Genomic DNA, 14,096 nt, shown 5'->3' on the forward strand with positions numbered 1-14,096 from the left:
GTGAGAATTTATCCAGCATGACTTCCAGGTGGTATTTCTATCTGTGAAATTTGTCAGGAGAGGTAAATGATATTAGTCACGGTCTGCAGGAAGAAAAGAGAAAATAGCCTTTTGGTAGCTGTGTATTCCTGTTTCCCTTTCACACTGGAACATCTGCATGGTAAGCATAAGGGCCAGTGACATTAGGCGTGGTCCTTTCCCATTTCTTGCGCTTGTAACATTGGGTTCATCTGATGGTAGAGTTTTATGGTTTCCATGAATAGGAAGACTGTCCTTAAGACTGCTCTCAAGTTAAAAGTGTATGCAGTACAATAAGGTGATATGATTCAACATAGCACTTTCCCTGGGAAATCTTAACTTAGTGGATGTAAAATTCAGTGAAATTAATTTATTTCATAAAAGAAGATTCTGAGAACTTCTGAGAGAGAGTCTGAAAGGTCAGAAGGTTTTTCAGTCTTTCAGATTCGCACTGATATGATTAAATGGACAGTGGAACAGCCCTTGAAAATTACATTGATTTGCTGAGCGTGATGGGACATCTTGAAAGTGTATCCTTTGTTGTAATTTAATTTGCATTTTATTTGAATCCTGTCTCTCACCTGAACCTGTTCTCCCCCATGGCTTTCTTGTTTCCATCAGTGATGTTCTATGTGTGATCTGCCATTTTCATCTCTTCTTATTTAGTTGTCATTTAGGATATAGTACCCTGAGAAGTCTTATTTTTTAATAAGCACCTTCAATTTAATTTCTCTATATTAAAGACCAGAAAACTTAGATTTTTGCAATAGTTGCCTGATACCTTTCCCTCTAATTTCCCTTTTATTCAGTTAAATTTTCATCCCATCAAAAAAAAATAACATTTTAAAATGCTGTTTTTACTAACATTTATTTTTTTAAATTGTTGTTGAGGCTCTGATTAAATTCAATTTCTTTAGGCTGATTTCAGCCTCCCTACCTCTCTCTCTCTCACTCTCTCTCTGTAGCTTACTCCCCCATTTCCACTGATTTCCACAGCTACTCACTTCTTCCAGTCCCCTGCCCGCAGCCTGCTCCCATCTCTTTCTTTCTTACCTTTCCTCATTTCCCACCTTTCACGGCTACAGCTTCACCTGTCCCTCTGTCTGTTAAACATCCACTCATGCTTGTTACAGCTTCTGTTAATGCAGGCTGCTCATCACTGTACACAGGTTTTTCTTCACTTTGACTTTGCACACATATATTACTGATGAGATAACCATGTGCAATGTACTTCACACCCAAGTGTGCACAGAGGGATGCTGACACCCCAATGCCACCTCTTACTCTTTACCCTATCCTGGAAGAGACAAATCCATGTCAGGAATAACTGTACCATAAATACTGCATCTGCTTAGGTTCTCAAGTCAGGATTCATCAACTATTTTTTAAATACTCCAGCTCAGGCTAAGGGTGTGGCTCAGTGGTGGAGTAACTGGCTAGCATGTGTAAGGCTCTGTCCAATCCTCAGCACTGAAAAAAAAAATAAAACAAAAATTCCTCAGTGTGTTGTTCAATGTATAAGGGTATGGAAAGGAAAGCACCAGCTTTCGAATGTAATCCTGCTATTCCTTTCTGATATTATTCTTTTAACATATAAATTCTAAAGAAATAGACATCATAGGGTTGTGCTTTTCTGAACATTAAAAATATACAGCAATTCAGATTCCCTATAAAGAGGAAACTTTTGCTTTAGTTTTCCTCTACTTCTGTTTCATCACAGCACTTTCAAAGTAACACAGAGCACCAGACCAGGTTCAAGTGTTTGAGAGGAATGCGATGCACACAAAATCACTGACCAAAGGCACAAGACTTAAAATGTAAGAGGTTTATTAGTTCATCAAGCAATGTCTACAGACAGCAGCCACGTGGTGTACGTTACGGAAGAAGGATGTATGCGACAGACATATTAATCATCGAGTCACAGACACTTTCTCTGGTGCGTGTTCACACAGGAGAAAACTACTAGAAAGTAAAGCAGATTCAATAAGTAGAAACAGAGGCTGATTTTAGTTGTTAAATTTACCTCCCATGTTTTCTTAAGCTAAGAAGAACCTACTGCCTCACACAGCTCAGGGTGCTATATACACATAAGATATTACACACTATAAAAGTTCAGGTTTCTATGCAGTTTTACACAATTTTAACTTGAGTAAAATTTGTATTTAGAAAAAGACCTTATTGGATTACCTTCAGTAAGTGGAGGTCATTTCAACAGCCCAGTAGCATTTTTAGCAATAGTTAGAAGTAAGAAATGTCTTCAACCATGTAAGCTGCTAGTTTAAGCCTGGAAAATCAGCTGCTTATCTCCACAAGCCAACTCTCTAGTGTTAATCTACTACGGGCCTTCTCCCCTTTCCCTCTTTAAAAAAAATGGAAGAAGCAATAATTTTTACTTCTCTGCAGTGTCTTCCATAAAAGGATTAGTTAGGTTTCCAACAGCAGCACACAGTGAGAAGATAGTTTTAGGATTATGTAGGAGTTGGATAGAAGACATCATTGAAGGTTATTGTCAAGAATGAAGTTCTTTGATGCATTATATTTAAATAGCGAAAGCAATGGAGAAGTGCACCTTCCTTGACCACCATGGAGCTATCCCCTGGTTCCTAATTCCAATCACGAACTCTTTCCAGCATGAGACCCTTGCTGGGCTTTTCCTCGCTGGTGTTAATTCCCTATATTTGATTTATTCTAAGCAGACACAGCTGATGCTTCTTTTTTAGATGGAAAGCTCCTGACTGTGGAACACTGAGCTACACGAAAAGAATCTATTCTGCTAGCAGTGAAGAAAACATCTGTATGCAGCTGGAATCTCAGACAAACTAGTGTTAAAAATATAATGCACTCTAGTGATTGAAAGCAAAATGAGTGGGATATACATTGCAAACATTTTTATCATGTTTATTTTCCCTCCCTACTTCTCCACTTTCTCTAGCATGCTGCAGATTATACAGTAAGTGTCAGATACGGTTTGTCACCTGTGTGCAACCTCAGGCCAGTTTGTGCCTTCAAAAGAAATTTCACAGAGGGCCCAGCAGACAACTGAAGGCAGGATTTGGCCCAAGAGATATTAAGCATTTTTAATCAACAACAGATTTATAGCTATGAGGGTGTTCAGTGCGCAGCTTTCGGTCTTCCTGTTCCTCCTGTGACATTCCCTTCAAGGCACAAAAGATTATAAACGGTGGACAGAATATTTTGAATTAAGAATTTTAAAGTTCCACACTACCTTTCATTTCTGGCTTTACTATACCAGAAAAATAGAGGGAAATATTAGACAAACTACCCTCAAAATTAAATGATGTTCACATCATCTGAAATTCCCTGCAGGTTACTTTTTTTTAAAGCATTTAAATAGTATTTTATGGGCCGAAAACCTAAGTACACGTGTGAATCTTCTAGGTAATATCATTTCTCATTAGACACTGTGTCCAGCGTGTCTAATCAGGCAATGTTTCCGCCAATGTGTTTGTCAGAAGCGATCTACTCACGTGGGCCTGCCAGTGCCTTCTGCTTGACCGGGACACAGGCTCTGAAAGGTAAGCTACGGGCCTGACCCACGGGTTAAGGGCAAAGACTGTGCTCCCAGCAGGGCCCACGGAGGCGCCTAGGCCTCGCCCACCCAGACCACGGTGTTGCCCTTCGGCACCTCGGTGATCTCACAGTTCAGCTTGTGGAGCCGCCCGTCCAGGACGAAGAGGGAGTCCTTGGACGGCGTCATCAGGTACTGGCCGAAGAGGCCGCTGGCCCGGATCGGCCTGGTCTTCGCGTCCCAGGGCCACTGCTCGGGCGCCAGCGGCTCCTTCAGGCCCTCGATGATCTGGACCCGGCCCGAGGCCAGGTCCACGGCCAGCACGTGTGCACCGCGGCCCGAGCTGGCGTAGGCCGTGTACTGGCGAGAGGCCGCGAAGGACGGCTGGAAGGCCAGGTCGGCCACGTGCAGCGTGGTGTGCACCGCGAAGGCCTCGCGCACCTCGCCGCGGACGGAGATGTGCTGCACGCGCACCAGGCCCTCGGCGTCGCTGATGCTGACCAAGAAGTGGCCGTCGGGGGACACGTAAGGCGTGCCCCTCACGTCCCCGTTGGGCCCGAGGACCGCGTCGGTGACGCCGTCCACCACGAGCTGCCGGGGCGCCACGCCTGAGGCGTCGGGCCTGCAGCCCACGAAGTAGTACCCGCCCAGGTGCGAGTAGGCCAGCGCGTGGGGCACACAGCCGTGCGCCCCCAGGTCCACCACACCCACGTGGGACAGGGTCTCCAGGTCGATTTTGTGTAAGGCAGCCTCATCCTTGTGGAGAATAAATCCGAACCTGGAAAGATGAGAGCTACAGTCAGACAGGACACTGCAGAGCAGCTGCCTAAGAATTGCATACAGAACTGTGCAAAAGCCCAGTGGACTTAACCGTGGCCCCCGCGAGCAGGGAGTGCTTTTCTTTTATTCTTTCTATTCGCATGCCTTTGGCCACAGCCCTCCACGGGCCGCTCACTGTTTCGTCGGCTTCAAACTTCATTGCCCCAAAACGAGAGCTGGAGAGCTAGAGGGATCTGGTTACATCTCTGGTGCCCAATGCAGGGTACGTTCTCCTCTACAGAGAGGCCCCCGAGCATGGAGCATGCAAGGTTAAAAAGGAAAGACATCTAGACATGGAGAAAATGGAGCAGTGAACGTCAGCAACTCAGCTTCTCCAGGACAAGGTTCTAGTCTGGAAAACGGCATCGTGGAGAGGACTGGAGTGGGCGGGAGGTACCTGGGAACCTGCAGGGAACTGGCGGAGAAGAAAGAGGATGAAGTGATGTAGAGGAACCATTTCTCCCACCACCACTGAGCAGGGGAGACGTCTGGTGCTGCAGTCAGCAGCTGGGCGGCCACGTGGGAATAACGACTGTTCTGTTCACAGAGACCCAGGGACCTGCGCGCTCCGGAGGGCCCTGCGCGGCTGAAGACAGCGGTGAGGGAGCAGACGCTGCCTCCCCAGCGGCCCTCCAGCCGAGGCTGGCAAGAGGCTGCTGCACACGGCCGCACACACCAGAGGCTGGCGGGATCCCACCATAGGTAGGAGGGGCTGGCTCTGTGCCTGGGCCCCAGAACAGGTGCTAGCTCGGCTGCTTCACACTGCCAGGTTCCCAGACTGCGGGAGAAGACAGTCAGGGGAGACGCCCGCGGCGCCAGGGCAGACTTGGGGTCCCCCTGAGAGGAGGGGCCGGGGTCCCAGACTCGGCGCCCAGGGTCAGAGGTCCCAGCCTCGGCCTGAGCTCCGCAGGATGCAAGCGCACCCGTGTGCTCTCCCCTGCAGGCGGATCTCTGCTCTCAGCGCGGTCCAGGCACCCAGACATCCAGCGGGAACGAGGACGTGTCCGCCCTGAGCTCTGTCCCTGCCACGAGCCTGAGCGAGGAAAGCAGCCACGTGTCCAAAAATTGAAAATCCATTCTTCATTTGACTGCATTTTTATTTTTATTGTAATTTTGTACTTGTTGGGATTTTTATTGATTCTTTGCTGTTTTCCTCCTCAATATGCCTTTCCCCTCACAATTTTATTCCATTGCTGTACACTTTTTTCTTTCATGACTGGTCTGGGTGCTGTGCCTTCCCTTTTCTTCCTCCTAGAAACGTTGTGGCCAGCACGGGATTCTCCTGCTCGCCTTTACCCCTCCTGCTTTCACTCTTCTCTCTTCGCCTGACCTCTTCCTAGTCTTATTCATTCTCGCTTTCACTTGTCTCTCCTCTCCGCCTCTTCAGGTGTTTCCTTTTTCTCTAATATTTATGTCAATCACAGAATTTTCCCCACCCCCATTCCCCACTACCAATTTTGCAGTTTTCCCTGTTATCCCTTTCTAAACACATAAGAACATCCCCCTAACATCGATAGCACCCTTTGCCTCCTCCTCTGCCCTCCTTGCCATATCACAGGGGAGAGGCCTTACAAATATTGTTTTCCTTTTTCTTTTCTCTTCCCCCTCTAGAATTACCTGGCCCCCAGCTCCCTGGGCTTTAGATAACTGATTTTAAAAATTATGCTTGAATGCTCCTTTTCACCAGTAGGAAAGACACAGTCATCATATTAGCACCCAGAGCTGTGGGTCAAGACTTGGGATGTTACAATGCTTACACTATGGCTGTGGATTTCTTCTCTAGGCTAATGAGAGACCCAAAATAGGGTTTTATGGCATGGCATTTCTCAGCTATCCCTGATAGGTTCCACTGAATAGGGTTAGCCTGTGACGGCTGTAGTTGAATTTATTCCACAGGAGTAATCCTGACTTAGTGGACAATTAAATGCCACCATGTGTCTGCAAAAGCCAACATCACACCCAGGGAGAGGGACGGCAAGGGTTCCTAACCCAAGGACTCAGACTTCATCAAACTCTGCAAGGACACCTACAACCTGGCAGAAAGAGGTCCTGGTCTGAGTTAACTTCAGTACTGCAGCGGAGGAATCAGGGATGTAAATGGGGTGAGCATGCAGACTCTCCAGAGAAGAAGCCACCTGGGAATCACATATGCAGTGTCTCACTGGAATGTCTAATCTGTGTTCCCATCGGGCATCTTATTAGGTTTTTGCATGTGTTGTGATTTGTTTAGTAACACGGGGTTATTTTGTGTTCTGATGATTACATATGTTTATTAGGTTGCTACTCTTGCATATTTGTTGGTCCACTGGCTCCAATTTCATAGGTGTCTAGGTGCTCCCCATCTCAGCTCTTTATCTAGTTTCCTCTTCTCAACTCCCAGACAACATTATTAACATATTTCTGTATTCTTTTTCCAAAAATATAAACTCCACCCCCAAGTTTTTAAGTTCCTCATTCTTATCCCCCTCACTCACTGCTACCTTCACTCCATAATTCCTCCACCCTCCCCATCCTAAGCCTTTGGCTCTTCCACCTCTTACCTAGCTTACCACCCTCCTTGTAAGCAAGTTCGGACAACCACATAGCTTTCCATACCACAAAGTGAGCCCCTTCCTTCCATGTCTTGCCCTTGCTCCCACAAAATATCCTCTGAAAACTCTCAATACTAAACCTTCAACTCAACCAAAAGTACTCCAGTAAATCAGAGCCCACATCCACATCTCTTCTCTTCTACCACTATGCCCCCTTCCAACTTCGCCCTTAGTGCCCAACATTACTCAGTCGACCACTTGCCGTTCTTCACACCCTACGTCACTTACCTCACTGCAGAGCAACAATTAATTAACTGTCATAGTGTGCATACAGAATAGACAAAGGGGGAGAGTAACTGCACAGACCGCCATGTAGAAGAGCTGTAAGATTGAATCACTGGGTGTTGTTATAAATAGCAGCAATTCTTTCAGCAAAACATAGAGACAGAGTAAAAAATTACTTAAAATAAATAACAGAAGGGGTAAATGTTAGCACTGGATGTATAACACTGAAACATGTTTTAAAGAGGAGGCAATATCCTAATAAAAATCTCCATATGAGCCACAAACTCTCCTCACTTCTCTAGTCCCCAACCTGCAGTAACCCCCTCACAAAAAGGGAGGAGAAAAAAGAGGAGACCATATATAATTTTTTAAAAGACCTCAGTGTGCTGAACAACTCAAAAACAAGCAGTGAAATTGACACAGAAATAATCTATCAGTTGAAAAAGTCTAGGAGCCAACAGGTTCACTGGAGAATTCTACATAATCTTTAAGGATGTTGTACCACCAAAATTCTTCAAGCTCTTCAAAGAAACTGAAAAGGACAAACTCATTTAAGGAAGCCAGTATCACCTTAATCCCCAAACCAAATAAAGACTCAAATGAAAAAAAGAACTGTTGGCCAATCTCTTTAATGAACATAGACGCAAGAGTCCTCAATAAGATATTGACAAATAGAATGCAGGACATTATCAAAAACATGATATATCATGATCAGGTAGGTTTTATCCCACAGATGCAAGGACAATTCAACATGTATAAGTCAACAAATGTAATACATCACATAAAAAGTAGCAAGATCAAAAATCACATAATCATATCAATAGATACAGAAAAGACTTTTGACAAAATTCAACACCGCTTCATGATAAAAATCCTGAGAAATACAGTCATAAAAGGTCCACACTTGGAGATGATAAAGGCCACATATGACAAACCAACAGCCAGCCAGCATCATATTAAATGAGAAAAAAGTAAAAGCATTTCCCCTAAATTCAGAAACAGTACAAAGCTGTCCACTATCACTTCTTCTATTCAACATAATACTTGAAACATTAGCCAGAGCAACTCAGTGAGAGAAAGAAATAAAAGGAATATATATATATATATATATATATATATGAAAGGGAGAACTCAAATTATCATTATTTGCACATGATATGGTACTCTACATAGAAGACTCAAAGAACTCCACCAAAAACACTTAGAATTAATAATCAACTCCAGCAAAGGAGCAGGATATAAGAGCAACATATAAAAATCATTAGCATTTATATATACCAACAATGAACGGGATGAGAAGGAAATTATGAAAACAATACCATTCACAGCAGCTCCAGGAAAAATGGAATATCCAGGAATTATCCTAATCAAGGAAGTAAAAGACGTCTATAAAGAAAACTACAGTGTTGTGAAGGAGATTAAGGAGGACATCAGAAAACAGAAAGAAGATCCATGCTCCTGAATAGGCAGAATCAATATTGTCAAAATGGCCATATTCCCAAAACTTGTACACAGATCCAAAACAACCCCAATCAAAAGACCAACAGCATACTTTATAGATCTAAAGAAAACAATCGCAAAATTCATATGGAGCCAGAAGAGACTCCGAATAGAAAACTTAACTGGGGCAGTAAGACCAAAGCAGGTGGCGTAGCAATATCTGACTTCAAGCTATAAAGCACACACCACTGTAAAGCAATAATGGTAAAAATGTCAGGGTTCTGGACCCAAACCAGACACATCATGGATCAGCAGAACAGCACTGAGCACACAGACACTTCCCCAGATGTATTCACTATTTGATTTTTAACAAAGCAGCCAGAAAGTACACATTGGAGGAATGATAGCCTATTCAACAGGTGGTGCTGGGAAAACTGGATATTTGTTTGCAGAAGAATAAAATGAGACCCTTATCTCTTACCACATACGAAATTAAAATGAAATCAGATCAAAGATCTAAATTTTGAAACAGAAACATTAAACCTACTAGAAGATAAAATAGGTAAAACATTTGAAAACATAAGTGTAGGAAAGGATTTTCTAAACAGAACCTCAGTTGCAGAAGAAATAGCAAGAATCAACAAATGTGATTATCACAGACTAAACAGCTTCTGTAAAGCCAAAGAATCCATAGAGTGAAGAGACAACCTACAGAATGGGAAGACGTTTTCATCATCGATTCCTCAGACAGAGAACTAATATCTATAATATACAAAGAACTCAAAAAAATCAAACTACTTAAAGACCCAGTTAATAAATGGTCAAGAGAAATGGACAGACACTTCACAGAGGAAGAAATACAAATGGTCAACAGATGTATGGAAAAAATGCTTAACATTTCTTGTCATTAGAGAAATGCAAATTAAAACAATGTTAAGATTCCATCTTATTCCAAAAAGAATGGCAATCTTTAGGAACTCAAACAACAAATGCTGGCACGCCTGTGGAGAAAAAGGAACCTTCCTGAATTGTTGACAGGAATGTAAACTGGTGCAACCGTTATGGAAGTCAGTATGGAGATTTCTCAAAGAACTAAAATTAGAAATTTCATAAGATCCAGCTATTCTTCTGCTAGATATTTTCCCCAAAGAGCTTAAGTCATCATACTACAGTGATACATGCACTGTTAACAGCTAAATCCATGGAACAGCCTGTATAGCCATCAACAGATGACTGGATAAAGAAAATGTGGCATTGATATATAATGGACTATTATTTGGCCATAAAAATGACAAATTCTATACATTTTTAGAAAAATGGATGCACCTGGCAAAATATAATGTTGAGTGAAATCATTGAGATACATAAGCTTAAATATTGTATGGTATCTCTCATTTGAGTGAGGCAAAGTATAAACAAAGAAAATGATACAGGATGGATAGAGAGGGACAAGGTTGGATCTCTTGCAATAGGGAAGCTGTCCAAGGGACCAAGGGTGAGGGGTGAGGAGGAGGAGGGGAAGTGAGAAGAATAAAGATGTGCCATGTGCAGGAGCCTAATAGCCCCAGTTATTGTAAACATTATATGCCAAAAAATGAGCCAAGACAGATAATATCAACAAGACTGAAAAGAGGATGTACATGTAACCACTCCCTAAGACTGTAAACCACATGAACTGCAAACCTGTACTAATAAGAAAAAGCAAATTTAAAAAAGGTAACTGTAATATGAATAGCAGAAAGGTCCCCTGCCAGCCCAGGAAGCAGAACCAGCTACTGCACAGTGTCGCGCGTTCCTGAGCACTGGCCATGGGATGCACCACACTCCTAGCCTCTCTCAGCCGTCCCTCCTGACATCCAAATAATGACAACTCACGCTACAAAAAGGCAAAGAAATGCATCTAGTTCATGGAAACTACAAATTCTGCATTTAACATGGAGTGGAAAAATTAAACGTTGCTTTGGACATCTCTAAGTCTTCTGCAGTGGCTGCCTGATACTAAACCTCGCACGAATGAAAGGCTTGGAAAAATACATGCACACACATACCCACTCTCTCCATTTTCCCTTGCTTTGCAGTACATGGATGGAACCTAGCCCCTCAAGCCAGATACACATCCCCCATGGAGCACTCCCCAGCCCTTTCTCTTGTATGTCACTTTTTGGCATAAGTGACACTGACCACCCTCAGATAATTACCAGGATCCTTCTCCTTTTAATTTACATTCAAGGACTGTCTTCATAGATTCAAGCTTCTGTTTGTTTTCTGGTAGAGAACTATTAGAATTCTGTTTATTATATTCTCGGATCACCTTCATGAGCTATCTTTTTATTTTACCCTTATCTCACAAATTTTACATATAGATTCATTTTCAACCTTCCCAATTCCTCCACTGTTATTCTCATGATGTACAAGCACGGCATTGGTAATGTTACTGTATATTGAACAGTGAAGAACTTTGGCAATTTAGAGTAGTTTTCTCTTAAATCCAGCTAATTTATTTCCTCCTTCATCAATGCAGTGCTTTTCAGTCCTCAATAGAGTCCTGACTGGAAATTATCAGCATTGCCTGCGATATATTTTGAAACTCTGACCTATAGCAAAACAAAAGTATTCCCAGCAAAAATAAGTAAGTTAAGTAAGATAAAATGAGATAGCAAATAGCAAACAAAAATATCCAAAAATGAACACTGCCAATAGGATTGTGAAGGGCTTTCATTTTTGTTTCTGTGAATAATATTGGTTGCATCATCTAAAACCTCTAAGTGTTAAAGAAAGTGTTTCACTGATTGTTCTTATCAGTGGAAAGCCAAGATGACCTTACTGTAAGTATGAGATGAAGTAAAACAGAACAAGAACCCTAGAGACAGCCAACTATGATATTGCCCCCTGTGTAATTTATTTCACATATACTAATTGTTACACAAAATTTATTGATGTAAAATAAGATCATGAACACATTATGAAGAATATTTCACACCCAAGGCACTAGCCCCTCAAAGTTTCTAAATAGAAGTATTTGGCAAGCTCCAAGGAATATCTAAACTCATAGATTTAATGTCATAGGGAAGAAATGACCTGCCGTGACTGTGACTGACATGCAGTGCCTACATATGAATTCACTGAAATGTGCACATATTTACAGCGCCTTCCACTTTATTACATTGCGTATAGTTGGAAAACCATATTCTAATTTGAGCTGTCTCGAAATATTTGTCTTAAAACTATTTGTTGTCACAAAACATCACACACATTCTTTTATATAAAAGCTAATCTTAGAAACATTTCTTAAATATTCATTGAACCACTAAATACAAGGCACTGGGGTTGTTTTGAGGATCAGCATAACTTTCCCTGCCTTAGAAGGAAGTTTAAGTGAAATAACTGGAAAAATTGGTAGTGATTCATGCTTAGTGATAGGATTCTGCTGCATCATCACCTGAAGAGTCAGCATTAACTTCCCTATGAATTTGAAATGCCATAAATATTGCTCAGAAGTAATATCTCTCGTGTATTTCTCAATGATGTCCAGTGTTCCTGACTCCTGGTGCTTTGATTCCTGTTTCTTTGCTCCTTCAGTAAACACAGCTCACACTGCACCTATCAGAATAAAATTTCACTGCTGATTCTGATGACACCAAGAAACACACAAACCGTAACTTTCATTTCTAAGTATTCTCATTAAAATATTAATGCCTGGTGCAGAAGCATGCTGTAGATTTTTAATTCTTTCTAAATACTGAATATTAAAAAACTCTCAAAGTTTTAACTGAGTCCCATAGTTTGTTTCCCAGCATGAATAATATAAAACTATGTGTTAATATCACTCTCGGACATGTCTTAATAAGCAATTAGGTCCATCTAAGGGAAAGAAAATTGATAATTTTCTGTTAGTGGATAATAATTAAGGATATGTAGGTGTGTATCAATGTGTTGGTATTATTTATGAAATAATCATAAATTGTGATGGAAATATCCTTTTCTGAAGTCAATTTTACATGAAGTCAGAAAGGAAGCATTTAATAAAGGCAATAAGCCAGCCACGTTTGGCCTTTCTGGTCCCCTCTTAACCCTGAGTCTTTGGTCCCATTGGGCAGTGAATTACAAGACAAGTTCCCTTGCCTCCTGAGCTATTTTTACTCTGACGCTAAAGAATATTCTCAAGTTGGGTGTGATACAATCCAGCCTCTTTTGAAGATACTTAAAAATTTTGAAAATCATCCAGTTAAAATGTAGCCGTTTCATGTGGGGTTATAAACGGCCTCTACCTGACATCCCTGCTGTCTGCTCCTCAGGCACGGGCAGCTCACTGCACAGGCAGATGCACGAGAAGGCCTTCCATTCTCACCCATGATTTAGTGGTTAGGAAGCAGTCTCTTTAATTCAAAATCTCCCTCTAGTACAGGTTGATGTTCAGAAGTCTCCCACTGTTCATAGGCGGTGATTAATATTGACGGGCTCTCAACGTTCAGGCCAGCTTAGTATAATAAAATTCTGCACAGTTCTAGGCCTAACACCGTCTGTCTAGTATTTTTCAGAATATGTATAGGAAGTTGCAAACTGAGAAACAAGAGAGTTAAAAGTTACCCTCAAAGCCACTTCTTTTACTAGAAAATTATTGCCTCTAGAAAAGTGTTCTCAGTATGGCATTGTACGAATTTGTCAGATTTGGTGTGGAGAGTTAGAGCAATTTTTCTCACCTTGAATTTTTTTCTGAATCAATGTAGTTTATTATATAGTGCAAACCAAAGTTCAACTTTAATTGCTACTTTTATGTTTTTAAATATGGAATTGTTCATATGTGAAGGCATTGTTTCAGATGAGGTAATGTCTGTCAACGCAGGCTAGCTTGGTTTCCGGAGTCAGCTTTCCCGTGTGACAGTCCTTATGCAAATCTGGCCTCTGTGAAGCCCTTACACACACAGCTCTCAATCCCCTCATCAGCCAGAAGAGGATGAAAGTATTACCTGCTTTGAGGATGAGAGGAAATGACCGTGTATTATCAAACACAAAACTGCTAGTTCTTTACAACTAAATGAGTATTATTTTCTGTTACGAATCACATAAAATAATTTCTTTGGGAAAACAAACTATTATGATCCACGGAAAGGAAAGACAAACACAAACCTACTGTCAACTTTTCTGCATAGGTAGTACTTCTTCAATGTTAAACCTGTAGTGGTCCCCAAGTCTCATGCTGCAGTGGGACCTGGCTTGTCCCCAGGGGTTCCTGTGGTGGAAACGTGGTCCTCAGTTTAGCGGGGCAGAGCTGGTGTGGAGATTGCAGAGTGTGAGTCTGGAGGGAAGACTGGGCCGCTGGCTGTGTCCTCGGAAGTGCTTGGATACCTAGCTCTCCTCCTCGGCCCCTAGCCCTGCGAGGTCTACCAGAGGCGCTCACCAGAGGCCTGACCCATGGGACTCTGACCCTGGACATCCAGCCTCCAAGATGTGAGCTGCATAGACCTCTTTTCTTC

The 14,096-nt window shown here is 42.2% G+C and overlaps 1 protein-coding gene across 7 annotated transcripts in view; it reads right to left on the bottom strand.

Moving 5' to 3' along the window:
• Positions 1-1,828: 1,828 nt before the first annotated feature.
• Fstl5 (follistatin like 5) overlaps positions 1,829-14,096 on the bottom strand; it is a 742,188-nt gene continuing 729,920 nt past the window's right edge. For all 7 annotated transcript variants that reach the window (XM_087200319.1, XM_087200322.1, XM_087200323.1 and 4 more), the window contains one exon: positions 1,829-4,325. In XM_087200319.1, coding sequence (XP_087056445.1) covers positions 3,623-4,325 — 703 coding nt within the window. In that variant the 3' untranslated portion in view covers positions 1,829-3,622. The remainder of the gene's footprint in view (positions 4,326-14,096) is intronic.

Source organism: Heterocephalus glaber, unplaced genomic scaffold, assembly GCF_053883595.1.
Source record: "Heterocephalus glaber isolate CG9 unplaced genomic scaffold, H.glaber_assembly_v1.0 deba00001737, whole genome shotgun sequence".
Classification (NCBI taxonomy): domain Eukaryota; kingdom Metazoa; phylum Chordata; class Mammalia; order Rodentia; family Bathyergidae; genus Heterocephalus; species Heterocephalus glaber.